The sequence below is a fragment of the Ooceraea biroi genome, chromosome 10 (genome assembly GCF_003672135.1).
Source record: "Ooceraea biroi isolate clonal line C1 chromosome 10, Obir_v5.4, whole genome shotgun sequence".
NCBI classification, from domain to species: Eukaryota; Metazoa; Arthropoda; class Insecta; order Hymenoptera; family Formicidae; genus Ooceraea; species Ooceraea biroi.
In genome coordinates, this window is record NC_039515.1 from 5,951,924 (window position 1) to 5,979,649 (window position 27,726).

Below are 27,726 nucleotides of genomic sequence, written 5' to 3' on the forward strand. Positions count from 1 at the left end.
ATCGATTAACAAGAAAATTAAGATTGATTTTGCAAGCACTTTATAAAATTGCTCAGTGTCAAAGGTGGAAAGGAATTTACGGTGATTCTTAGCTCGGAAAAATTAATTTCGCTTATTTTTCTTTAGAAATCGATTACGAAAATCGATTTGCGAAATTAGAAATTAAAAACATTGATGGAGTTTTTGGGACGCTTAATATTCCCAATAAATCATTCATAAACCTTACGATGTTGCAATTTCTCTAGAAAATTTATTAATTTATTATTATTGAATTAATTAGTAAAGCAATATATATTTTTACATATTACTCAACACTCATTACTCGAAATTATTTCAAGAATAAATTTGCAATTCTAAAGTTAAGAAAAATTGTATCTTTTGCCAAATGTTACGTATAATAAATCAATCAGTATATTATGAATTTTATAAATGTTTTTCCATAATTTTATAAAATGTTTGCGTAAGATATGCTTATTTATGTTTTGTCATTTTCCAATGTCAAGCAGAATCTAGTCATCGCATCAATATTTAATAACTGTATTACTCCTAAATACTACTTTGCCATTCGCAGCTCACGTTAAGCGTTGACCAATCAATGCTAAACATGATATAGCTAGAACACGTTATCATCGCGTTCATCCATAATTTATTCAACAGTGCTTGCGCAACGAGTTACCAATTATTCAGATGATTGCGCTAATTAAACGGTAATAGTAATAATGACGTTGACGTATTTCTATTAAATTAACGCTGCAACACCTAACCATCTGTAGATTATATTCTTCCTTTGATTAACAATGACTTAAGTAAGCGTTATTTGGGAGTAAATGGTTAGGAAATGAGGTGGGTGTTGAAACGTAGTAAACAATTGCGGGACACATGGACATTTGACACGTCAAAACTAACCGATGTTTCTTTATATACAGTGTATTTGAACACGTTTCAACATCATTGTGATTTCCTTCAAAGAATTATGGACTTATTTAAGACTTATCCACTTGGTATATACATCAACCAATTCTCCATCACAGCGACTGAAGAGTGCGCATCAGAGATTGGGGCAAGTTTGTTATATTTACTATTATAAACATTCTTCGGATTATGTTACACTCTACGAGTCCTCCCATCTCTCTTTCTCCTCGCGTTCTTTTTTAACATCCTCTACGTGTTGCGAGAGGTACAATATATCCTGCAAAAAATAAAAAATACGTTTTCTCAGATAAATAAACTTTGGATCATGGACAATGGAGATTTATACTGACGTCTTCAAATTTAGTCCACTGTTCCTTTGGTAAGATTTTCTTCTGCGCATCCAATTGCATGGCTCGTACTATACGAAAATTACGTTCGTCTATGACCTGCCGAGGAACACGTCTTAAAGCTTCTGTCACGTCTGGATCTGCCTCATAAAGGAAATCATCTCTCCACAACCCTAGAAAAAAAGATACACGTCTTATATACGTCATGATGAGACAATGAATTACACAATAATCCTTTTAACAATATCTCAATTAAAAGAAGTGAAAGTAGTAACTTTTCGCAGCACGTAAATACATATATTACGTCATACAGGGTGTTTCCTCTAACTGTAGCACTTAGAACATCTCTGCTTCCTTTGATGATATGAAAAAAGTCAAAGGACGAAAATTGTTCGATACAAAGAGACTAGTACTCTGGTAAGAAAATTATTTTTTTAATGTGACCTTTCACAAGATATCAAAGTCATGAACATTTTTTTAAATGATAGTAAATTTTTCTTAACGAAATGTAGCTTGTAAAAAAACAAATTCAACCATACAGAATATGTTGACCTTCATTTGCACGGAACATACTCAACGAATCATTTCCTGATCGCTGGATTGGACGTGGTGGAAGAATTTCTTGGCCGGCTCGATCACCAGATCTTACGCCTCTTGATTTTTTTCTTTGGGGACACCTAAAAAATGAAGTTTATCGCGGTATTCCGACAACACCCAAAGATACGCGAGAAAGAATTCAGCGTGCGTGCACCGCAATTACTCCGGAATCTCTCAAAAACGTAAAACAATCGTTTATTCATCGAATTCGAAAGTGTATGGAAGTAAACGGTGATCATTTCGAACATCTGTAAAAAAGGTATATCTTTGTAGTTATACATACAATAAATAGAGTTTCTTTTCCTAAACGTGATTTTTGTGGTTCAAAGTCATTTGAAGATCAACATATTCTGTACGGTTGAGTTTGTTTTTTTACAAGCTACATCATTTCGTTAAGGAAAATATACCATCTCGTTTAAAAAAATGTTCATGACCTTGATATCTTGTGAAAGGTCACATTAAAAAAATAATTTTCTTACCAGAGCACTAGTCTCTTTGAATCGAACAATTTTCGTCCTTTGACTTTTTTCTTTGGGGACACCTAAAAAATGAAGTTTATCGCGATATTCCGACAACACCCGAAGATACGCGAGAAAGAATTCAGCGTGCGTGCACCGCAATTACTCCGGAATCTCTCAAAAACGTAAAACAATCGTTTATTCATCGAATTCGAAAGTGTATGGAAGTAAACGGTGATCATTTCGAACATCTGTAAAAAAAGGTATATCTTTGTAGTTATACATACAATAAATAGAGTTTCTTTTCCTAAACGTGATTTTTGTGGTTCAAAGTCATTTGAAGATCAACATATTCTGTACGGTTGAGTTTGTTTTTTTACAAGCTACATCATTTCGTTAAGGAAAATATACCATCTCGTTTAAAAAAATGTTCATGACCTTGATATCTTGTGAAAGGTCACATTAAAAAAATAATTTTCTTACCAGAGCACTAGTCTCTTTGAATCGAACAATTTTCGTCCTTTGACTTTTTTCTTTGGGGACACCTAAAAAATGAAGTTTATCGCGATATTCCGACAACACCCGAAGATACGCGAGAAAGAATTCAGCGTGCGTGCACCGCAATTACTCCGGAATCTCTCAAAAACGTAAAACAATCGTTTATTCATCGAATTCGAAAGTGTATGGAAGTAAACGGTGATCATTTCTAACATCTGTAAAAAAGGTATATCTTTGTAGTTATACATACAATAGAGTTTCTTTTCCTAAACGTGATTTTTGTGGTTCAAAGTCATTTGAAGGTCAACATATTCTGTATGGTTGAATTTGTTTTTTTACAAGCTACATCACTTCGTTAAGGAAAATATACCATCTCATTTAAAAAAATGTTCATGACCTTGATATCTTGTGAAAGGTCACATTAAAAAAATAATTTTCTTACCAGAGTACTAGTCTCTTTGAATGGAACAATTTTCGTCCTTTGACTTTTTTCATATCATCAAAGGAAGCAGAGATGTTCTAAGTGCTACAGTTAGAGGAAACACCCTGTATACAGACAATACTGTCGTATGTCGAAACCCTCATTGTCATTACTCAAATTTAAATGGTATTCTGACACATCGAAGAACATGACAGTCGCAATTACAGATACCGTTTCAAATGCGTTAAATATCTGCCTCTAATAGTTTATTACACAGCTACTTTACTTATTGAATTTGCCTCTACATGAAGAAGTAGATTCTATATACAGAAGTTCTCCGCAAAGTTTGGCGGGAGCATCAGTCAATCGACCAGGGTCGATTTTCGCATACATGTTTCTGAAACATACCTAATTGATTGAACCCGGAGAGATTGTAGCACATTCTGAAGTGGTACTGCAACACGTAAAACATTATGTAAATATATTCACGTCGCTCGTATAAACAAAGCATATCATCAAAGACGGAATGCAAATAGTTATTTCAGATTAATTCAGATTCCATGGCGACCAGAAGTATTCTTAATAGATTCTCCGCAAAGTTTGGCGGGAGCATCAGTCAATCGACCAGGGTCGATTTTCGCATACATGTTTCTGAAACATACCTAATTGATTGAACCCGGAGAGATTGTAGCACCACTTCCTGAAGTTGGTAGCTGCAACACGTAAAAGCATTATGTAAGAATATATTCACGTCGCTCGTATAAACAAAGGCATATCATCAAAGACGGAATGCAAAATAGTTATTTACAGATTAACTGATTCATTCGGCCGCTCATCGTCACGATGCTTCCCTCGACGGGGACTTCGAGAAGAAAGTCGTCAGCCTAGCCGACTCGCCGAGTCGACTGGAGTTCGATAAATGGCGGAAGACGTCCGGCGTCCCTGCCGTGGAATCACCGAAATGCGGCCCTGGTGTAGAGAAAAGAGGATTCTGCAAATACAGCGGAGACAGATCGCATTTCCGGGATAAGCGAGAAGCTAATTGGTTATTGCATCTGGTCACTCGTTAATCCCTATTTAATCCCTAGTACCTTGTCCGCACGAGCCAATAGGATTCCTCTGCAAAACGCCGCTACGCGCAGATGGCGCAGTTGCGGGGGACTACTTCGCCGGAAGCGGGCGCGCGCTTGTCGCACGCCCGTATATAAACGGGTACGGGAAGGTGCGCGACGCTCTTCGCCTCAGTACGAGTAGAGTTGTGTTCACGTGTGGTTGTGTGTCTCCTTTTTTTCAGTAAATTAGGCCACACAACCTACCTTGATTCGTGAAACTAACTCTCCTAGAAAAACCCAAAAAAAGTAAAAAAAATCTTCGAAAAACGCATACAAAAAAATCGCAAAACCGTAGGTGAAAATCGACGCAACCTCGGGTAACAGCGTGGTGATAAAAAAAAAGAGTTAGTGTAATCGTCATCGTCGTCGCTCGCGGAAATAGGCACGAGGCCGAAGCGAGCCAGGCAGCGTGCAGGAACGAGAGACGCGACGAGAGACGAGACTTGGCGAGTCGGAAGAAGGCGAGCCATATTGTGAGAAGAAGAAGAAAGAAGAAGGAGGAGGAGAAGGGGCGAAGCGGATCCTTGCTCGAGAATACGAGCGATTCCCTCGGAAGAGCATCACTTTCTCTCTCTTTTATCTCTCTCTCTCTCTCTTTCTTTCTCTACGTGCTGAACCGTGACACCGCATCGCCGCCACCATGAATCCCGGTGCGCCCAACTACCCCATGGCATCGCTCTACGTCGGTGATTTACATACCGACATCACCGAGGCTATGCTGTTCGAGAAGTTTTCATCGGCCGGACCCGTGCTGTCCATACGCGTCTGCCGTGACATGATCACCCGTCGCTCGCTCGGATACGCTTATGTCAACTTCCAACAACCGGCTGATGGTGAGTCATTGTCAATCGGTTCATCATTTATCGTCGAATGACGAAATCGGGCATTTTGCTGCGTATGGCTGCGCGTGTCTCGCACGTGCTACGCCGCGCTGCGCTGCGCTGCATGCCTACATTAGCGTCCACCATATTGAATTCGCGTAGTCGCTACGTAATGGCGGTTAACGGTTAAAACCACCTTGATGTGGCGCGGAGGGGGGGAAAGGGCACGCTGTTCTCTTCTTTTTTTCTCTCTCTCTCATTCTCCTTTATCTCGCTTTATCTCGGAGTCTTCAAACGGATGCGCACCGACACGCGGATCTCTGGCTCTCGCGCGTCCGCGAGCCGTCGGCATCGTCCGTGCGGATGTTACGACGTACTGTAAGATCTGGAAAGACAGTCGAGACTGACAGGTCGTATAGAGGATCGGAATGAAAACAAGTTGATCACAACGGTAGGAGCATTGGCCGTACAGCCTAAGGACCTAGGCGTGTGAACCAGGGATCCCGGAGAGTTCGAGTTCAAATCTAAGGTAGTCTCCTAGTTATTTTTCGCCTCTTACAGTTCAGAAGTGGGATAAAATCCGCTACCCCTCGGAGAGGAGGGAGTTGAGAAGCAGCTGGCCGGTAGTGAAGCCTGAACATGGAGGTCGGGACGGACTCAGAGGAGTGAACCAACATGGAGATTGGGGAGGACTCAGAGGAGTGAACCAACATGGAGATTGGGAAAGACTCAGGAGTGAACCAACATGGAGGTTGGGAAGGACTCAGAGGAGTGAACCAAAAATGGAGGTTGAGAGGGACTCGAGTGGAGTGAACCGACGATTTGGAGACATTCGGGGACGAATGTAATGTCAGGCTGGCCGAGCTGTAAGATCTGGAAAGACAGTCGAGACTGACAGGTCGTATAGAGGATCGGAATGAAAACAAGGTGATCACAACGGTAGGAGCATTGGCCGTACAGCCTAAGACCTAGGCGTGCGAACCAGGGATCCCGGAGAGTTCGAGTTCAAATCTAAGGCAGTCTCCTAGTTATTTTTCGCCTCTTACAGTTCAGAAGTGGGATAAAATCCGCTACCCCTCGAAGACAGTTGAGATTCATCCGCTACCCCTCGGAGAGGAGGGAGTCGAGAAGCAGCTGGCCGGTAGTGAAGCCTGAACATGGAGGTCGGGACGGACTCAGAGGAGTGAACCAACATGGAGATTGGGAAGAGGACCACATGGAGTGGAAGAAGGAGTGAACCAACATGGAGGTTGGGAGGGACTCAGAGGAGTGAACCAAAAATGGAGGTTGAGAGGGACTCGAGTGGAGTGAACCGACGATTTGGAGACATTCGGGGACGAATGTAATGTCAGGCTGGCCGAGCTGTAAGATCTGGAAAGACAGTCGAGACTGACAGGTCGTATAGAGGATCGGAATGAAAACAAGTTGATCACAAGGGTAGGAGCATTGGCCGTACAGCCTAAGACCTAGGCGTGCGAACCAGGGATCCCGGAGAGTTCGAGTTCAAATCTAAGGCAGTCTCCTAGTTATTTTTCGCCTCTTACAGTTCAGAAGTGGGATAAAATCCGCTAACCCTCGGAGACAGTTGAGATTCATCCGCTACCCCTCGGAGAGGAGGGAGTCGAGAAGCAGCTGGCCGGTAGTGAAGCCTGAACATGGAGGTCGGGACGGACTCAGAGGAGTGAACCAACATGGAGATTGGGAAAGACTCAGGAGTGAACCAACATGGAGGTTGGGAAGGACTCAGAGGAGTGAACCAACATGGAGGTTGGGAAGGACTCAGAGGAGTGAACCAAAAATGGAGGTTGAGAGGGACTCGAGTGGAGTGAACCGACGATTTGGAGACATTCGGGGACGAATGTAATGTCAGGCTGGCCGAGCTGTAAGATCTGGAAAGACAGTCGAGACTGACAGGTCGTATAGAGGATCGGAATGAAAACAAGTTGATCACAACGGTAGGAGCATTGGCCGTACAGCCTAAGACCTAGGCGTGCGAACCAGGGATCCCGGAGAGTTCGAGTTCAAATCTAAGGCAGTCTCCTAGTTATTTTTCGCCTCTTACAGTTCAGAAGTGGGATAAAATCCGCTAACCCTCGGAGACAGTTGAGATTCATCCGCTACCCCTCGGAGAGGAGGGAGTCGAGAAGCAGCTGGCCGGTAGTGAAGCCTGAACATGGAGGTCGGGACGGACTCAGAGGAGTGAACCAACATGGAGATTGGGAAAGACTCAGGAGTGAACCAACATGGAGGTTGGGAAGGACTCAGAGGAGTGAACCAACATGGAGGTTGGGAAGGACTCAGAGGAGTGAACCAAAAATGGAGGTTGAGAGGGACTCGAGTGGAGTGAACCGACGATTTGGAGACATTCGGGGACGAATGTAATGTCAGGCTGGCCGAGCTGTAAGATCTGGAAAGACAGTCGAGACTGACAGGTCGTATAGAGGATCGGAATGAAAACAAGTTGATCACAACGGTAGGAGCATTGGCCGTACAGCCTAAGACCTAGGCGTGCGAACCAGGGATCCCGGAGAGTTCGAGTTCAAATCTAAGGCAGTCTCCTAGTTATTTTTCGCCTCTTACAGTTCAGAAGTGGGATAAAATCCGCTAACCCTCGAGACAGTTGAGATTCATCCGCTACCCCTCGGAGAGGAGGGAGTCGAGAAGCAGCTGGCCGGTAGTGAAGCCTGAACATGGAGGTCGGGACGGACTCAGAGGAGTGAACCAACATGGAGATTGGGAAAGACTCAGGAGTGAACCAACATGGAGGTTGGGAAGGACTCAGAGGAGTGAACCAACATGGAGGTTGGGAAGGACTCAGAGGAGTGAACCAAAAATGGAGGTTGAGAGGGACTCGAGTGGAGTGAACCGACGATTTGGAGACATTCGGGGACGAATGTAATGTCAGGCTGGCCGAGCTGTAAGATCTGGAAAGACAGTCGAGACTGACAGGTCGTATAGAGGATCGGAATGAAAACAAGTTGATCACAACGGTAGGAGCATTGGCCGTACAGCCTAAGACCTAGGCGTGTGAACCAGGGATCCCGGAGAGTTCGAGTTCTAATCTAAGGCAGTCTCCTAGTTATTTTTCGCCTCTTACAGTTCAGAAGTGGGATAAAATCCGCTACCCCTCGAAGACAGTTGAGATTCATCCGCTACCCCTCGGAGAGGAGGGAGTTGAGAAGCAGCTGGCCGGTAGTGAAGCCTGAACATGGAGGTCGGGACGGACTCAGAGGAGTGAATCAACATGGAGATTGGGAAGGACTCAGAGGAGTGAACCAACATGGATGTTGGGAGGGACTCAGAAGAGTGAACCAAAAATGGAGGTTGAGAGGGACTCGAGTGGAGTGAACCGACGATTTGGAGACATTCGGGGACGAATGTAATGTCAGGCTGGCCGAGCTGTAAGATCTGGAAAGACAGTCGAGACTGACAGGTCGTATAGAGGATCGGAATGAAAACAAGTTGATCACAAGGGTAGGAGTATTGGCCGTACAGCCTAAGGACCTAGGCGTGTGAACCAGGGATCCCGGAGAGTTCGAGTTCAAATCTAAGGCAGTCTCCTAGTTATTTTTCGCCTCTTACAGTACCACGCGATTTCGAGATGAGAATCGCGGATCTTCGTACCCCGAGAAAATGCATTAGAAAAGTCCGGAGAGCACAGCGCGCTCTGCGATCGAACGCAAAGGCTGTTGTCTCTGGCCGTTACGACACGTCACGTGGACGGTTTTCCCCTTGAAACGAGAAAGTTAACATTTCTCGCTATTGGAAAAAGGAGAACGAGAGGAGAGAAAAATATTTTCAGGAGCGTGTGGGTTTTCTTACCTGCCAAAGGGAACCGGCCTATCTGGATTATTTCCTCGCATATTCAAGTCTACCTTCTGCAGAATTCAGCAGGATTTTAATGTAAATACGCAGAAAGAAACATCTGTTTTTACATGCCTGTCCATATGTTTAACCGTTTATCATCATCATCATCATTATTATTTGTAGCAACATTAAGCGCGGCGATTAGTCTGATAAGGAAAGAAAAGAAACGGGGGTTCTTATTTTATCTCGTGAACATAGGAATCCAAGGTCAAAGCGATAGAGAAACTTAAGGCAATATAATAATATAAATTAAGTCCAAGGTCAAAGTGATATGAGGAAAACTTGTCCAAAGAATGGAAATTTATTGCCGCTCGTTCGTTTCTCTTTTTTTTGTTTCCTCAGCATATGTTCATTCCAAAATTTCTCTTCAGATATTGTATCTACCTTCGTAATTCCTTGGATTCCTTTGGATTTATGGACAATGCTAAACTCTATTATCGAAGGAAAACATGTTTTACAACAATGTAAAAGACATACCATATCATTAATAAAAAGATAAAGAAAATTAATATAAAATATAGTTAAACATCATTAAAGTGACAGAGCAATCCGATTAATAATTAAAGAAAACATTCACATTTGAGCAAACTTTGAGTATAATGACGTTGTCAAGGTATATAAAATGAATAGCTTTCTTATCAATCGTTATCTTATCCTTCATATTACTGGCATCTAAGAGGCCATTTCAACAAAAAGAAAAAAAAATATATAAATTCTTTGTTACTTGATGAAACTGTGTAATATTCTATTGAAAATATCACATGTTGCTAATCTTCTTATAATAATTAGGGAGATTAATATTTTCGTTAGAATATTACATCACATGAAACTGTGAAGTTTCATCAAGTAATAAAGAATTATATATATGTATATTTTTTTCTTTTTGTTGAAATGGCCCCTTAGATGCCAGTGATATGAAGGATAAGATAACGATCGATAAGAAAGCTATTCATATTATATATGTTAACATCATTATACTCAAATTTTGCTGAAATTTTAGATGTTTTCTTTAATTATTAATCGAATTGCTCTGTCACTTTAATGATATTTTTCTATACTTTATATTAATTTTCTTTATCTTTTTATTAATGATATGGTACGTCTCTTAAATTGTTGTGAAACATCTTTTCCTTCGGAAAGATTTGCATTCAATTCTGTGCAATTTACAAATGTGCCTTTAATTAAATTCTGATTGCACTTATATATAGACATATAAATTTATTTAACGATAAAGGGATTTGTTTTCGACGACGTGGTTTCCAAATCCCGTCTGACTTTCATAACAACAACAACAACAACAAGAGAGAGAAGAACGTTCGCATATAAGTGTATTTGTAAATGTTTATGTTTCAGCTGAACGCGCCCTCGATACGATGAACTTTGATATGATAAAGGGGCGGCCTATTCGAATTATGTGGTCCCAGCGAGATCCTTCCCTCCGCAAATCAGGCGTTGGAAATGTATTTATAAAGAACCTAGACAAAAATATAGACAATAAAGCAATGTACGATACCTTCTCCGCGTTTGGTAACATATTAAGCTGCAAGGTAGCGCAAGATGAATCGGGCGCCTCTAAGGGTTATGGCTTTGTTCATTTCGAGACCGAGGAAGCCGCGAATAAATCCATCGATAAAGTCAACGGCATGTTGTTGAACGGCAAGAAGGTGAGTAACGGCTCTCTGTGTATAAACGAAACGAAGCAGATGGACATCTTGCACGTTACGCTAACCTTTGTTTTGAAATCGTACGCAGGTTTATGTTGGAAAGTTCATTCCGCGTAAGGAACGCGAAAAGGAGTTGGGCGAGAAGGCCAAGCTTTTCACGAATGTCTACGTGAAGAACTTTGGCGAAGATATGACGGATGACAAGCTGAAGGAGATGTTTGAGAAGTACGGGACCATTACCAGTCACAAAGTGATGAGCAAGGACGACGGTAAATCGCGCGGTTTTGGATTCGTCGCGTTCGAGGACCCAGACGCGGCTGAGCGAGCGGTAATCGAGCTGAATGGCAAGGAGATTGCCGAGAACAAGTGCATGTACGTCGGACGCGCTCAGAAGAAGGCCGAGCGGCAGCAGGAGCTGAAACGGAAGTTCGAACAGCTGAAGATCGAGCGTCTGAACCGCTATCAGGGCGTGAACTTGTACGTGAAGAATCTGGACGACACCATCGACGACGAGCGTCTGCGCAAGGAGTTCACGCCCTTCGGTACAATTACATCCGCCAAGGTGATGATGGAGGAGGGACGTAGCAAGGGCTTCGGATTCGTCTGCTTCTCCCAGCCGGAAGAGGCGACCAAAGCGGTGACCGAGATGAACGGACGCATCGTGGGTTCCAAGCCCCTTTACGTTGCTCTGGCGCAACGCAAGGAGGATCGTAAAGCTCATCTTGCTTCGCAATACATGCAGCGCATGGCGAATGTACGCATGCAACAGATGGGCCAGATATTCCAGCCTGGTAACGCAGGTAGTTACTTCGTCCCCACGATACCGCAGCCGCAACGTTTCTACGGGCCTGCTCAGATGGCACAGATTCGCGCTACTCCGCGCTGGCCGGCACAACCGAATCAAGTACGGCCAAACGCCCAGACCGGCAGCTCTGGATTCGCAGCGATGCAAGCTGCGCCTTTCAGACCGGCACCGCGCGCTCCCGCTGCGCAGGCTAGCGCCTTGCGTAACAGCATGTCTGCCAGACCTATTACAGGTAAGAAAAAGATTTCTCGCGTTATACCGCGGTCAAAGAATGGTCAATCCCCTTTAACAGATGACAGTTAACGTCAATATCGTAAGAAATAATGAATCATCGGAACGATAGGATCGTCGACCTCACGCCTGTTTTTGTTCCTTCAGGTCAACAAGCGGTTGGAGGCGCCAATATACAGAGCCGTTCCATGGCTGGCCCTGCTGTCGGGGTCTCGCCCGGTCAGAGCCGTCCGTCGAACTACAAATACACCGCGAACATGCGCAATCCACCGCAAGCGGCCATGGCGATGCCCACTCAAGCTCCTGTGCAACAGGCTGTCCACATCCAGGGCCAAGAACCACTCACTGCATCGATGCTGGCTGCAGCACCACCGCAAGAACAGAAACAGATGTTGGGCGAACGACTGTTCCCATTGATCCAGTGCATGTACCCGTCGCTGACTGGCAAGATCACCGGTATGCTGTTGGAGATCGACAACAGCGAGCTGCTTCATATGTTGGAACACAACGAGTCGCTGAAGGCTAAAGTCGAGGAAGCTGTGGCCGTGCTGCAAGCCCATCAAGCAAAGCAAGCAGTTGCACCGAAAAAAGAATAAGCATATTCTCAATCGCTGACGAATCGGACATGAATTCTTTTTTTCTTCTTCATTTTATTTTTATTTTTTTGAATTCTTGCGCAATTTAATCGTCGAGAAACCCTTTCGTGGTTGACGTGTCCGAGTTTCCAAGCATTATGTGATCAGTCGATTATTCGAAACTGAACCTACAAAGGGTTTTTCTTCTAAAATTTTATGATAATAAATTCTTCTTTCAATGTGTATCTATGTATCTGATCAGTGTTCAAAGAATGCAACGGTTCACTCGTCTTTCTCAATGCGATTGGGCACCCTTGTGTCAATTTAATTCAACAGGATTAGAAAATACATGCATGATTGCGGACAGTTTGTTGCTCAACAGTTCTGCAACCGTTGCAATCAATGAACACACTTTATTTAATTTTGCATTTCCTTTTTTGCCACATGATCCTGAATCAATGTTGTACGAAGCAATCTTGGATCAAAACTTGCGGTCAATTAAAGCAAAGGGAGAGAACTAGGAGTGAGATATTTTGCAATTAAATTCGTAAACGAAATTTTGGAATCCAAAGTTTTAGCAATAGAGATTGTCACGGGATCAGCAATTCCGATGCAAGCTAAAATTGTGAGGCGTTTTAAGGCGATCCTGGAGTCGTCTGTATTACCGGCGGAATCGGTGATTTTCCTGCATCTTTCAAGAAATATATCTTTTTATTGAATTCACAGAATGAAAAATCCTTTTCCACGATGAAAGTACACGCGATAATGTAGTGTGGAAAATAGGACTTAACTTTCCAAATGGAAATAAAATCACAATTTTCCTATTTTCCACACTACATTATTGTGTGTACTTTCATCGTGGAAAAGGATTTTTCATTCTGTGAATTCAATAAAAAGAAAATGCAGGAAAATCACCGATTTCGCCGGTAATACAGACGCCGCGACGGAGTTCACTGGCCACTCCAGGATCACCTTAAGGGGAAGCTGGAGTTGCTAGTGAACTATTTTTTCACTATAGCGATGGTAATTGCAGTTTCGAAAATTCTCTTTATTACTTGTGCAGAATAAAAAATCCTTTTCCACAAATGAAGTATAGATAGAAAGAAAGTCCGCTCTACAGGACTTTATATTCAAAATGGAACAAAGTTAGAAAAGACAAATGCAAGTTTTTAACTTTTTTCCATTTTCCACAAATGAAGTATAGATAGAAAGAAAGTCCGCTCTACAGGACTTTATATTCAAAATGGAACACAGTTAGAAAAGCCAAATGCAAGTTTTTAACTTTTTTCCATTTTGAGTATGAAGTCCTGTAGAGCGGACTTTCTTTCTATCTATACTTCATTTGTGGAAAAGGATTTTTTATTCTGCACAAGCGATAAAGAGAATTTTCGAAACTGCAATTACCATCGCTATAGTGAAAAAATAGTTCACTAGCAACTCCAGCATCCCCTTAAGGGGGGAGCCTGCTTTAGAACGTTGAAAATAAGGTATATTTTACGAATTGTTTTTGAAGAAACTATACAGCGGATCATTATAAAACTTTTATGCATTTATTAGTACATGTTTAAAGATAAAAAAATTATTTGTTGATTTGAATATATTGCCTGTAGAGGTCGTCCTGGAGGCATCTTAGTGCAGCCGGTATTGCAAATTGGTGAGCATTCTCCTGCCTCCAAATTTCATCCAAACTGAAAAATTGAAATATTTTCTCGTTATTTATAAATTCCCATCGTCGATGAACCTTTAATATTCATAAAAACATTAAGTTAAACAATTATTTTTGCATGAAAAAGTTCAAAAACTTTGCCTAAAAATCGTACTTTTGTGTTCTAAGCTCCATCATTTTGGCACTTTTCAACTTTTTTCTTCTCTCTTTGGTTCATCGACGATGGGAATTCATAAATAACGAGAACATATTTCAATTTTTCAGTTCAGACGAAATTTGGAGGCAGGAGAATGCTCACCAATTTGCAATGCCGGCGACGCGGCTGCACTAAGATTTCTCCAGGACGACCTCTACAAGCGATATATTCAAATCAAAAAATAATTTTTTTATCTTTAAACATGTACTAATAAATGCATCAAAGTTTCATAATGATCCGCTGTATAGTTTCTCCAACAACAATTCGTAAAATATACCTTATTTTCAGCGTTCTAAAGCAGGCTCCCCCCTTAAGGGGATGCTGGAGTTGGTAGTGAACTATTTTTTCACTATAGCGATGGTAATTGCAGTTTCGAAAATTCTCTTTATTGCTTGTGCAGAATAAAAAATCCTTTTCCACAAATGAAGTATAGATAGAAAGAAAGTCCGCTCTACAGGACTTTATACTCAAAATGGCAAAAAGTTAAAAACTTGCATTTGTCTTTTCTAACTTTGTTCCATTTTGAATATAAAGTCCTGTAGAGCGGACTTTCTTTCTATCTATACTTCATTTGTGGAAAAGGATTTTTTATTCTGCACAAGCGATAAAGAGAATTTTCGAAACTGCAATTACCATCGCTATAGTGAAAAAATAGTTCACTACCAACTCCAGCATCCCCTTAAGGGGGGAGCCTGCTTTAGAACGCTGAAAATAAGGTATATTTTACGAATTGTTGTTGGAGAAACTATACAGCGGATCATTATGAAACTTTGATGCATTTATTAGTACATGTTTAAAGATAAAAAAATTATTTGTTGATTTGAATATATTGCCTGTAGAGGTCGTCCTGGAGGCATCTTAGTGCAGCCGGTATTGCAAATTGGTGAGCATTCTCCTGCCTCCAAATTTCATCCAAACTGAAAAATTGAAATATTTTCTCGTTATTTATAAATTCCCATCGTCGATGAACCTTTAATATTCATAAAAACATTAAGTTAAACAATTATTTTTGCATGAAAAAGTTCAAAAACTTTGCCTAAAAATCGTACTTTTGTGTTCTAAGCTCCATCATTTTGGCACTTTTCAACTTTTTTCTTCTCTCTTTGGTTCATCGACGATGGGAATTCATAAATAACGAGAACATATTTCAATTTTTCAGTTCAGACGAAATTTGGAGGCAGGAGAATGCTCACCAATTTGCAATGCCGGCGACGCGGCTGCACTAAGATTTCTCCAGGACGACCTCTACAAGCGATATATTCAAATCAAAAAATAATTTTTTTATCTTTAAACATGTACTAATAAATGCATCAAAGTTTCATAATGATCCGCTGTATAGTTTCTCCAACAACAATTCGTAAAATATACCTTATTTTTAGCGTTCTAAAGCAGGCTCCCCCCTTAAGCGATTTTGTTGCGAAGAATTATTTGGAAACTCGAAATTTATTGAACCTTTCAATTTTATATTCACTAAAAGTCATATAAATTACATTGGACCAATTATAATCGTGCAAACGTATCGACAAACGAAAGTGGAAAACTCTGGGGAGATTCGAGAGAAATTGCGATAGAAAGAAAAACGCTCGTTCGTAACGTCGAACACGTCGTTCAAATACGTCGCGTTTGCGCACGCGTGACAGCGACGTTCTTCTTTTATTTGATTCTTTTAATTACTCTCCGCGCGTTTCCTGGAGGCAGGCAGGCGATTGGCGGACGCGACGTTGCGGTCCATTTTGGCGATCGGATAGGCTGTCGCGCGGTTGGAAAGAGACAGAATGTGCCCCTCCCCTCGCGGCAGGAACGTCGTCCGGTGAAATTGCGCGAACGTCGGCAGGCAGTCGAGTTTGGTCGAGTCGAGTGGTGCGGTGCGACGTTTCGTGACAAGTTGGACTCGTTAAAGCCGGTCGAGGACGCGCGAGGAAGGTCGCGCCCAGCCGCTGGCTCGTCTCTCGACGAACGAACACTGAACGGGCGGTGATTACGTCGACGAGGACGAGGACGACGGCAGCGACGGTGGCTGAAAACTCGAAATTCGGTCGTTCGGCTCGTCGTCGAACGCAGCGGAGGCGAGAGACAGAGAGAGAGAGAGAAAGGTAGGCAGACAGACAGAAGGTGCATTCCTGCACGCACAGATCCCCCGTTCCCCAATGACCTCGATATAATGACCTCGTACAGTCGAACGAGAGCCGCGGCGGCAGCCGACGCTCGACCTGAAATTAGCCGCGAGAGATAGAGGTGCTTCCTCGTGCAGCTCGATCCGTTCGATCGCGACGTCGCTCGCAGGAACATCGCCGCGCGTAGAAGCGCCTTCCTCCCCCTCGTTTGTTTACCAGGTGTCGGCCTCGTTCTCCTCGGCGTGTCCGATTTGAACGCGGCCGACGGTTTTGCTTTGTTTTCCTGAGAGGTGCGCGAGCGTGCGCACGGTAAACGCGTAAACCGAGCGAGCCGAAGCTTTCGCCAGCGCTACCTGCGTGCGTATTGCGTCGCCTGCTTCCCCCAAACGTAAAAACCAAATGGGGGAGGAAAAAAGGGTACAAAAATGTCACGTCTCGTTACGATTGAATTTCTCGGATACTTCGCGCGTGTATTGCGACGACTAAATAAAAACACAAGAATGGACACGGGTAATTATGTCGCGGTTTCGTTTGTTTCGTGTCCTCGGGCGGACAGGACGAATGCGACGAAACGTCCATTGTTTGGAAATACTTTTGTGCTTTTCTTCCTGCGCAATTGCTAGTTTTCGGAAGCGATGCAGAAACATGAACCGAATACGTAGAACTTTTTAATTAATTTCAGTGGATTTTTCGTAATCTATATTTAATATAATTTATGTTTTATTTTCATCCCTTCTTTTCCCCCCTTGCCTCTTCCGCTTATCCCGTTACATTGCATAGCTGTCCATTTTTCAGTTTTGATATTGCCATATTGTCACAAGTTTCGTTTTTCATTGTAAGATATTTGTTGGTTTGAGACAGATATGTGTACCATTGTTGTTATGTGTCTCGTGAAACAATATTAATAATAAAATAAACGCGTAAAATACTTTACTTTGTGTGAGAGCAGCCACATCTCCATTCCTTTGTAACTTGATATCCCGTTTGTTTTCTTGGCATAGTGAATTAAGTTCCTGGAATGCTTATAAGACCCTTTGCAAGACAATCTTATCTCCACCACCTATCTCCACCACCCTCGTTCATTTATCAACGTTTTTTTATCCTGCCATATATTTGTCATTGGAAACTCTATTTTTTCAAATCTCTAGATTGCAGATTGGTATAGTCGGCCTTTAAATACATTCTCTTGTATTCTCGTTTTTGAGAGAGAGAATTATTATGGATAATCAAGAAGAGGTCGTGAAAATCCTGCGTTCATGTTTGATATCGTGCAAAGGTGGCATCAAATTGGATAATTTGCGAGGTAAGTGCAAAATTGTTATGTATTGTATTTAATGTATGATTGATTCGCTGGTGGCTTTCAACAGCTGTTTGTTTCACGTTGTGTGTTCTGTTTATTTCGATCATCAGTTATTCTAAAGATTGATGAGAGAACCTTTTCTTTATTTGTAGTGGATTACAAGGTGATCGCAGGAGAACCCTTACCTTTCAAAAAATTCGGATATTCCTCGGTGGAAGCTTTCGTACGTAATATACCAGACATTAAAGTGACCAGAAGAAATGGAGAACTGTATATGGAAGCGCTGCCTACCAAATCGACAGCACATCTCACGAAATTAGTTGCGCGACAAAAAACACGACGAAGAATGCCAACGCAATCAAAAAGAGTAAACATTTATTAGTGCTTTATTTTTTTAGAGAGTCGTAATTGCTATTACTGCTTCGAGGCACTTGATAAGTGTCGATTAGGGAAGATTGCGATATGTTTGCTCGAATGTAGAAGCTCAAATGAAAAATGCAGTTAATAATTTCGCTGTAACTGATAGAAAATTGTCTTCCAGTGGATTCCCCCTCGAAACGTCAGAGGTCCTTCTTCTGGTTTTAGAAACTATGCTTCCAATAACTTCCAATATAATAGGAATAATTACGTGGATTCGTCCAATTCGTCTAATTCTTTCTTCAAGTCGACACCTGGAAGGAGTACATTATACACAGATTTTAGCAGGTATTTCTAGAATATCTAATCTAGATCTAGTTTTGGTTTTAAAAAACGAAAGTACAGCGTTTTTCTTACTGTTGACAATCTTTCTACCTTCTCCATTAGTAGTTCGAGATATACTGTTTTTGATAGTCGCAAATTCTGGTGAATCCTGAAGAGAATAAATGACCAATTAAAATCGCGTTTAATATATTTTGCATGTATATAATCCTGTGTTCATAGTGCAAAATATTTTAGGCCCGTCCCTCTTATGGACACTATAGTACAGTGTCCAATTTCCATATCGCAGAATCCAATGTTGCAGAGTGGAAAGCTCGAGAAGACTCCGCCGAAGTATGCTCCAGCTTCTTCCGCGAAAGTGAGTGTGCGCATCTTTAAATCCTTTAAAACTCGCGATAAATCTGCAACGCGCGTTATTATAATCGTATCGATATATTTTCAGAGACTGAATGAGAAATTAAATCCAAACCTACCGCCTATACACCAAAGTACTTGTAACATCGATGATGCAAGATGCCAAGTATTGGACCGAAAATTAACTGTGATAGATATCAAACCAAAGACTGCGGAACCGAAGCCCATAAAGTTGAGCGAACGGCTCAAAGTTTCTTCAAGTCTCCCTACTCCTGAAGTACCTTCCTTATTCGATAGTTGCACACCGTCTTCGTATATTCGTCCATCCCTTTTAGATGTACCACAAATAAGAACAAAGATGGTTTGTTAAATCAAATTATACGTTTGCGGTTGTGTTTCTTCTTTTTCCATACAACTATATATTTTCTTTTAGAGCGCACCATCGTACCACGCTTCCGACCCTCGAGAGGAACTGCAGAATCGTGCCAATGCGTTAAATTTATCGGCACCGATCTACAAGATGTATTCGAAGAAAGAGAAGCATTCTGACAAGATCACTATTTATGCTAGCGTAAAAGTACGTTGATTCATATCGTGCGTTACACCGAGAGATTGCAGAAAGATTGCCTTGATGTTGATCGATCAATGAATGCCGCAGCTCGCCGGGCACACGTTCCATACCTTCCCGGAAGACGCGACGTCCCAAGGAGAGGCCGAAAAGATCGCGGCACGACTGGCGCTGGTGAATCTTGCGAAGGAATCGTCGAGCCCAGAGGTGACGACGGTTGACGTGCAGTTGGTGAAGGAACGTATCCTGGATATCGTGACTCTGCATCAGAGCGGAGTCTTCATGCATCTGCTGCCAAAGTATTACAGCGAGCAGTACAGGGAAGCTCTTCCCCATGATTGGGAGAGGATTACCGAGCAGATCGCGGATGTTAGTCAGGAGAAAGGTGTCGGCGATTCGACGATACTTTGCCGATCCCGTCCGACTACCAAGGTAATATATTGGGTTGTTCGGAAAGTTATTTCGTTTTTTCAAGGAAAAATGAAAGGCGGTTTTTTCATATTTAGAATAAATTTTATTCAGTGATGTATTGGCCATTTTGTTCCACTACCTTTCGCCATCTTTCTGGCAACTTTAAGATTCCACGCTCATAGAAGTCCTTCTCCTTATTGACAAAAAATTGAAGCAAGTGGTTTTTGACGCCTTCATTTGAATCGAAGTTTACATTGTTCAAAGAATTTTGTAGAGACCGGAAAAAATGGTAATCGGATGGTGCCAGATCAGGAGAGTATGGTGGGTGTGGTAGCACATCCCATCCAAGCTGTAAAAGCTTCTGGCGAGTGACCAAACTTGTGTGTGGTCCGGCATTGTCGTGATGGAATACGACACCTTTCCTATTCGCCAATTCCGGTCGCTTCTGCTTGATGGCAGCATCCAATTCATCCAGCTGACGACAATACACTTTCGAATCAATCGTCTGGTTGCTTGGTAGTAGCTCGAAAAATACGATTCCCTTCCAATCCCACCATACAGAAAGCATGATCTTCTTTTGATGAATATCTGCCTTGGATGTCGATTGAGCAGGTTCATCTTGCCTGGACCATGATCGTTTTCGCTTAACATTGTCGTAAACAATCCATTTTTCATCTCCAGTTATGATTCGCTTCAAAAATGGTTCATTTTCTTCACGTTTCAACGATGAATCGCAGATGGTAATGCGTCGAATCAAGTCAATTTCCTTTAAATTGTGTGGAACCCAAATATCGAGCTTCGAAACGAATCCAAGGCGTTTCAAATGATCGTAAACGGTCGAATTCGATAAATTTAACTTTTCAGCAATTTCGCGTGTTGTTATGCGACGGTTTGCATCCACCAGAGCCTTTATTTTCTCGTCATCAGCTTTAATTGGCCGACCTGAACGTGGTGCATCTTTCAAATCGAAATTTCCAGTACGAAATTTCGAAAACCAATTCTGATACTGACGTTCACTCAATACATCTTCTCCGTACACGGTACACAATTTTTTTCTCGCTTGCACTGCATTTTTACCCTTTCGGTAGTAAAAAAGCAAAGTATTACGAAAATGCTCACTTTGATTTTCCATGTTTGATGTGATGCCAAAAAACAATTACTTGACAGATCGCAACACAATAAGATACTAAATGACGTCTGAAATGTCAGTTGTCAAAATATAAAACGAATTTGCCGCTTAGAGTAAGATTAAGTATCGAGGAACGCGACTAACGACATCGCTTTGTGAAAAACGAAATTACTTTCCGAACAACCCAATACAATATACGCGTGCATGCGATTGTTTCTTAATCGAGGTCAATTTTCATTACGAAAATCCAATTAAACGTTAATTTTCTTATTCCAGCGATCGGAAGGTTCGGCATCCATAAATAAGAACGTATCGGACAATCTCACGTCGAGCGACAAGATACTGTTGAGTCCGATCGGACCTGCCGCACCTGACAAACTGGAAGTACCTGGGACGACCATATGGAACGTGTACACCACCTGCGTCACGAGCACCGTCGAGATTTGGGTCCGACTCATCGATGACGACTACAACGTAAGCGGATTGCGCAGTAGATCGATTTCATTGCGACTTCTCCGTGCGAGCTAAGGGCTTTGTTCTTTCTTCAGGACAATTTTGTCGACATGACGAACGAGATGACGAGGCATTACAACGAGATAAAAAAACCTGCGACGACGACGACGTGCGTTATCGGTGACTTCTATGCCATTCTGGAGGACGATTACTGGCACCGAGTGCAATGCATAGATATCGACTCGGACACCGAAGTTGCCACGGTGTTCTTCATCGACGAGGGATACGAGGGGCAGTACAAACCCGACGTGCTGCATCCCTTGGACAAGCGGTTCTGCACTCTGTCGGCCCAGGTAAATCACGCGTGTTTAAGGGGGGAGCCTGCTTTAGAACGTTGAAAATAAGGTATAATTTTACGAATTTTTTTGGAGAAACTATACAGCGGATCATTATAAACCTTTTATGCATTTATTAGTACATGTTTAAAGATAAAAAACATTTTTTGATTTGAATATATCGCCTGTAGAGGTCGTCCTGGAGGCATCTTAGTGCAGCCGGCATTGTAAATTAGTGAGCATTCTCCTGCCTCCAAATTTCATCCAAACTGAAAAATTGAAATATGTTCTCGTTATTTATGAATTCCCATCGTCGATGAACCTTTAATATTCATAAAAACATTAAGTTAAACAATTACTTTTGCATGAAAAAGTTCAACAACTTTGCCTAAAAATCGTACTTTTGTGTTCTAAGCTCCACCATTTTGGCACTTTTCAACTTTTTTCTTCTCTCTTTGGTTCATCGACGATGGGAATTCATAAATAACGAGAACGTATTTCAATTTTTCAGTTTAGACGAAATTTGGAGGCAGGAGAATGCTCACCAATTTGCAATGCCGGCGACGCGGCTGCACTAAGATTTCTCCAGGACGACCTCTACAAGCGATATATTCAAATAAAAAAATAATTTTTTTATCTTTAAACATGTACTAATAAATGCATCAAAGTTTTATAATGATCCACTGTATAGTTTCTCCAAAAACAATTCGTAAATATACCTTATTTTCAGCGTTCGGGGGAGAATGGGGAAAAAAAAAAAAAACATTGGGGGGGGCCCAAAAAATAAAAAAATTGGTTTAACTTAATGTTTTTATGAATATTAAAGGTTCATCGACGATGGAATTCATAAATAACGAGAAAATATTTTAATTTTTCAGTTTGGATGAAATTTGGAGGCAGGAGAATGCTCACCAATTTACAATGCCGGCTGCACTAAGATGCCTCTAGGACGACCTACAGGCGATATATTCAATCACAAAATAATTTGTTATCTTTAAACATGTACTAATAAATGCATCAAAGTTTTATAATGATCCGCTGTATAGTTTCTCCAAAAAATTCGTAAAATTATACCTTATTTTCAACGTTCTAAAGCAGGTTCCCCTTAAGGGGATCCTGGAGTCGTCTGTATTACCGGCGGAATTGGTCGATCTTACTGTACTAATTACTCTTTAATGATTGTATAGAATGAAAAATCCTTCTCCACGATTAAAGTATACAAAGAAATATACCGAGCGAAACTCGACTTTATGTTAAAAACGACAACAAAATTTACAGTTTTATTATCGACTTATTGTGACGTCACCTCGTACATTAATGTTCTTAATATAAATGTTTTGCAGTTTTGTGGCCAAATATTCGATAATCGCAAGGACGGACAAAATGAAAGAATATGGGAAGCTTTTAGAAATGAGTTTAGAAGCCTAGTGTAAAAGTAATTAGTGCAGAAAGATCGTGATCATTTCGTGCCTACGTATGCCTGTGAAATCGTGGCTGAATAAAAAATTGTGATATTTTTTTTTCCGTTTGGAAAGTTAAGTCCTGCCTTTCACATTACATTATTGCGTGTACTTTCATCGTGGAAAAGGATTTTTCATTCTGTGAATTCAATAAAAAGAAAATGCAGGAAAATCATCGATTCCGCCGGTAAGTTAGACGCCGCGACGGAGTTCACTGGCCACTCCAGGATCCCCTTAAGTCGAATTAGTAACATTGAATTATCACCTTAATATCTTAGATTAATAACTTATTATCTTAGTTCAATTTTTATTACCTGCAATTTGCTACCACTGTCCCGCGGTTGTACGATAAAGTGTCCCGGATGTGCGGCCAGTGTTACATGAACGTCGAAATAATGGCGATGTCTGAAATCTCGGGTGGATTCAGCTTGCTGGCGGCCTCGAGCGCGCGCGAATTCTTTCGCTCCAAACGTTTTTTCGTCTTGACGTTGTTGTTGCTGTCTCCATTGGCCCTGCAAACGGTAAAGTGTCTTTGTTAAATTCATATATACGTTGTCTCAAAAGATGGAAAATTATCTTTAAAAAATGTGATCGATCTAACGATTAATAGATACATTAAACATGTCAAGCGCCGTAAACATCACGAAACTTGTTTTATTGACTAGATACGAATATAACTTTACTTTGCCAGCTCAAGGTCGTAAAGCAACGAAGTGTTTATGCAACCCAGCAAATTGTTTGGTCCAACTCTCTTGAAGATCTGGACCGTCGGAACTCCGTTGCTGATATCTTTGATCTTCGCCAGAAGCAGGTCCTCGTCGGAGACGAGCTCGCGGAAGCGAGTCACGAATCTCTCGTCGTGCGTCGACTGGTCGATTTGATGTAAGGAGATTGCGTGGCCTATTGTTTTTTATACATACACACAAACGTAAATATCGATATTATGAGATATTAAAGAATTAAACTGGAGAAAAATTCGTTTTTTTTTTCTTTTACCTGTGGAGGAATGCACTGCAGACCCATCGAGGCCATGTCCGTCTGAAGCAGATCTTGCCTCGATATCGTAATGGTTCGACCGATGTCCATTAAAAATACAGTTACTTTGTTCGGTCAGGAACGGTCTGTACAGCTCTCGCCCTGTACAGCTGCGAGTCGCACTTCACGAAATACATCTTCGTGAAGTTGATCTGTCCCGTCACCGAGGGACACATGCTGTCGTCAACGGGCATGTGCGACATTAAGCAGTTTCTACCCGCGGGAGTTCAACTGCGCGTAGATCTTTCCATTTTCGTCTATATGCGTGACGTACATTTCCACCAATCGTCCTGGCTGCAAAGGCACAAAACCGTACATAGAAAATTAGAATTACCGTCTAAAATAATTTTTTCAAACAAAGATTTATTTAAAGATATTACTTGCATCGCGATGCATCAATAAGTCCGTCGATGAGCTTTTCGAATAAAACTTGATTGATATCGACGTCATCGTCTCCGCTGGTGTCATAGAACGTAACTCTCGCGTATGAACCATACTTGTCGACGTTCGTGCTGTGTACTCGGACTAAGAACACTCGATCACCGAGAAGGAGGTTTTCAATTTCAGCGATTGCCTGAGGACAATCGCGGAAGTTCTCTAATCCCAGGAGAGCTACTCTGATCGCCTACGAGACAGAAATGCGATCAACGTAAAGTGCGATCGAGTCGAACAGAACTCGATTAAGGGGAGAGCCTGCTTTATGAAGAGAGAGAAACTATACAGCGGATCATTATAAAACTTTGATGCATTTATTAGTAAATGTTTAAAGATAAAAAAATTATTTTTATTTGAATATATCGCTTGTAGAGGTCGTCCTGGAGATCTTAGTGCAGCCGGCATTGAAATTGGTGAGCATTTCCTGCCTCCAAATTTCTCAAACTGAAAAATTGAAATACGTTTCGTTATTTATGAATCCCATCGTCGATGAACCAAAGAGAGAGAAAAAAGTTGAAAAGTGCCAAAATGGTGGAGCTTAGAACACAAAAGTACGATTTTTAGGCAAAGTTTTTGAACTTTTTCATGCAAAATAATTGTTTAACTTAATGTTTTTATGAATATTAAAGGTTCCGACGATGGGAATTCATAAATAAAGAAAATATTTCAATTTTTCAGTTTGGATGAAATTTGGAGGCAGGAGAATGCTCACTAATTTACAATGCGGCTGCACTAAGATGCCTCCAGGACGACCTCTACAGGCGATATATTCAAATCAAAAAATTTTTTTATCTTTAAACATGTACTAATAAATGCATAAAGGTTTATAATGATCCGCTGTATAGTTTCTCCAAAAAAATTCGTAAAATTACCTTATTTCAACGTTCTAAAGCAGGCTTCCCCCTTAAGACGTGTGAATACTGGTTTAGACGCTTTAAAAGTGGTGATACTGATGTGAAGGACAAAGAACGCTCGGGAAACCAAGAAAGCTTGAAAATGCAGATTTGAAAGCATTATTGGACGAAAATCCAACACAATCCACTTCAGAACTTGCCAGAGCATTAAATGTTGATCATACAACAGTTACCAAAACATTTACCATGAAATGGGAAAAATTCAGAAAGGGAAATGGGTTCGACATCAATTCTGGAAAGGTGCCATTGCGAACCGGTTGAACATTTGCATTTCGTTGATCGCCAGGCAAAAAAAGAAGAGTCTTTTGTTTCGGATTGTTACTGGGGATGAAAAGTGGATCTATTTTGATAATCCGAAACGCAGAAAATCATGGGTGGATCCAGGCGAACCATCAACATCCACTCCGAGACGCAATATTCACGGTTGAAAAGTAATGCTCCGTATTTGGTGGGATAGTGTACTATGAGCTGTTAAATCCGCACGAGACTGTCACGGCTGATCGTTATCGACACCAATTGTACAAGTTGAAGCAAGCATTGCACCAAAAACGACCACCAATTGCGAGTAAACGACGGAAAGTGATTCTTCTTCGTGACAACGCTCGACCTGACGTTGCGTTATCAGTGAAACAAGCACTATTAGAGCTTGAATGGGAAGTCTTACCGCACCCCGCGTATTCTCCATGCGATTATTATTTGTTCCGGTCGATGCAACACGCTTTAGAGGATACACACTTTCATAATTTCGAAGAAGTGCGAAAATTCGTCGACGAATGGATCGACTCAAAAGAAGAGTCATTTTATCGTGGTGGAATCCATCTCTTGCCAGAGCATTAAATGTTGATCGTACAACAGTTACCAAACATTTACATGAAATGGGAAAAATTCAGAAAGGGAAATGGGTTCGACATCAATTCTCGGAAAGTGCCATTGCGAACCGGTTGAACATTTGCATTTCGTTGATCGCCAGGCAAAAAAAAGAAGAGTCTTTTGTCTCGGATTGTACTGGGGATGAAAAGTGGATCTATTTTGATAATCCGAAACGCAGAAAATCATGGGTGGATCCAGGCGAACCATCAACATCCACTCCGAGACGCAATATTCACGGTTGAAAAGTAATGCTCCGTATTTGGTGGGATAGTGTACTATGAGCTGTTAAATCCGCACGAGACTGTCACGGCTGATCGTTATCGACACCAATTGTACAAGTTGAAGCAAGCATTGCACCAAAAACGACCACCAATTGCGAGTAAACGACGGAAAGTGATTCTTCTTCGTGACAACGCTCGACCTGACGTTGCGTTATCAGTGAAACAAGCACTATTAGAGCTTGAATGGGAAGTCTTACCGCACCCCGCGTATTCTCCATGCGATTATTATTTGTTCCGGTCGATGCAACACGCTTTAGAGGATACACACTTTCATAATTTCGAAGAAGCGCGAAAATTCGTCGACGAATGGATCGACTCAAAAGAAGAGTCATTTTATCGTGGTGGAATCCATCTCTTGCCAGAAAGATGGGAAAAAGTTATAGAAGACGAAGGAAAATATTTTGATTAAGGTATTCATTCGTTATCATATTTAAATACATGCGTTTTTGAACAAAAAAAAACCCTCAAAACTAAATCACACCCCTAATATATTTGCTTGAATACTTTCGACGTAAAAGAAAAACAAAGAGTACCTCAACGTCAGCGTAGGCTGCACCGGGCACAGTGGTGAAGCACAAGTTGTACTCCTGTATGATGCTGGGATACAAGGAATTGAAATCCATCAACAACACCAGTTTGTCATAGAAACCTTTCTTCGGATCGAGTACCAGACCTCCAGCGTATGCCGCGGCCTTTCTGCGCGAGCCATCTGCAAGCGCCTCTATCATTAGTACACGCGGCCGACCGAGTAACAACGACGAATGCAAGGAAATATATATAATACATTGAGACTTTACCATCGTCCCGCAGTTTCCTCTCCAGTTTCTTATCCGGCGTTATGTAATCCTTCAGGTGAAAAGCGTGCAGCAAGAGATACTCATTTCTCTCCGCCCTTCCGCCTAACAGTGTCCTCGACAAGATATTACCTGCATCCACATTCACAAGGATTAATACACTATTGTTTTAATTACTTCGTCAAGGATGAACGTTGAACGTACCGGCTAAACAAGTGATTTGAAGCGCAAGCGGCAAGACATTGAGGTCCATCACGATCGTTACAATGTATCGTGCCTCTCTCAACGTTACGTGCATTAAGTTCAGCAGTTTGTCCGCCGTGTTGTAAAACGACGGAGTCTCCGCCGGCGTGATGTCTTTACATTCGTGTTCTTTCGTTTTTAATACCTAAAAAAATTTGTCA

At 41.6% G+C, this 27,726-nt stretch overlaps 4 protein-coding genes across 5 annotated transcripts in view; 2 read left to right on the top strand and 2 right to left on the bottom strand.

Moving 5' to 3' along the window:
- Positions 1-891: 891 nt before the first annotated feature.
- LOC105286188 (cytochrome b-c1 complex subunit 7) lies at positions 892-4,209 on the bottom strand. 2 transcript variants are annotated; one of them, XM_011350944.3, is made up of 4 exons: positions 4,042-4,209; positions 3,896-3,946; positions 1,263-1,432; positions 892-1,189 (listed from the first exon to the last, which is right to left on the bottom strand). In XM_011350944.3, the coding sequence occupies exons 1-4, from the start codon at positions 4,067-4,069 to the stop codon at positions 1,112-1,114; spliced, it is 327 nt and encodes a 108-aa protein (XP_011349246.1). In that variant the 5' UTR covers positions 4,070-4,209; the 3' UTR covers positions 892-1,111. The 2 variants fall into 2 exon arrangements, with proteins under 2 accessions (XP_011349246.1, XP_026828654.1); XM_026972853.1 differs by lacking the exons at positions 3,896-3,946; positions 4,042-4,209 and adding an exon at positions 3,642-3,677.
- Positions 4,210-4,444: 235 nt separating this feature from the next.
- LOC105286187 (polyadenylate-binding protein 1) lies at positions 4,445-12,557 on the top strand. Its single transcript, XM_011350943.2, has 4 exons — positions 4,445-5,178; positions 10,387-10,697; positions 10,786-11,734; positions 11,881-12,557. The coding sequence occupies exons 1-4, from the start codon at positions 4,986-4,988 to the stop codon at positions 12,327-12,329; spliced, it is 1,902 nt and encodes a 633-aa protein (XP_011349245.1). The 5' UTR covers positions 4,445-4,985; the 3' UTR covers positions 12,330-12,557.
- A 3,312-nt stretch (positions 12,558-15,869) lies between these two features.
- LOC105286186 (tudor domain-containing protein 7A) overlaps positions 15,870-27,726 on the top strand; it is a 22,866-nt gene continuing 11,009 nt past the window's right edge. Inside the window, exons 1-10 of the mRNA XM_011350942.3 lie at positions 15,870-16,263; positions 17,433-17,587; positions 17,737-17,951; positions 18,126-18,289; positions 18,521-18,641; positions 18,726-18,998; positions 19,071-19,214; positions 19,296-19,637; positions 21,022-21,219; positions 21,294-21,551. Coding sequence (XP_011349244.1) covers positions 17,503-17,587; positions 17,737-17,951; positions 18,126-18,289; positions 18,521-18,641; positions 18,726-18,998; positions 19,071-19,214; positions 19,296-19,637; positions 21,022-21,219; positions 21,294-21,551 — 1,800 coding nt within the window. The 5' untranslated portion in view covers positions 15,870-16,263; positions 17,433-17,502. The remainder of the gene's footprint in view (positions 16,264-17,432; positions 17,588-17,736; positions 17,952-18,125; positions 18,290-18,520; positions 18,642-18,725; positions 18,999-19,070; positions 19,215-19,295; positions 19,638-21,021; positions 21,220-21,293; positions 21,552-27,726) is intronic.
- LOC113562716 (DNA polymerase alpha catalytic subunit-like) overlaps positions 26,980-27,726 on the bottom strand; it is a 16,737-nt gene continuing 15,990 nt past the window's right edge. Inside the window, exons 5-7 of the mRNA XM_026972889.1 lie at positions 27,527-27,710; positions 27,326-27,454; positions 26,980-27,237 (exon numbers count right to left, since the gene is read on the bottom strand). Coding sequence (XP_026828690.1) covers positions 26,999-27,237; positions 27,326-27,454; positions 27,527-27,710 — 552 coding nt within the window. The 3' untranslated portion in view covers positions 26,980-26,998. The remainder of the gene's footprint in view (positions 27,238-27,325; positions 27,455-27,526; positions 27,711-27,726) is intronic.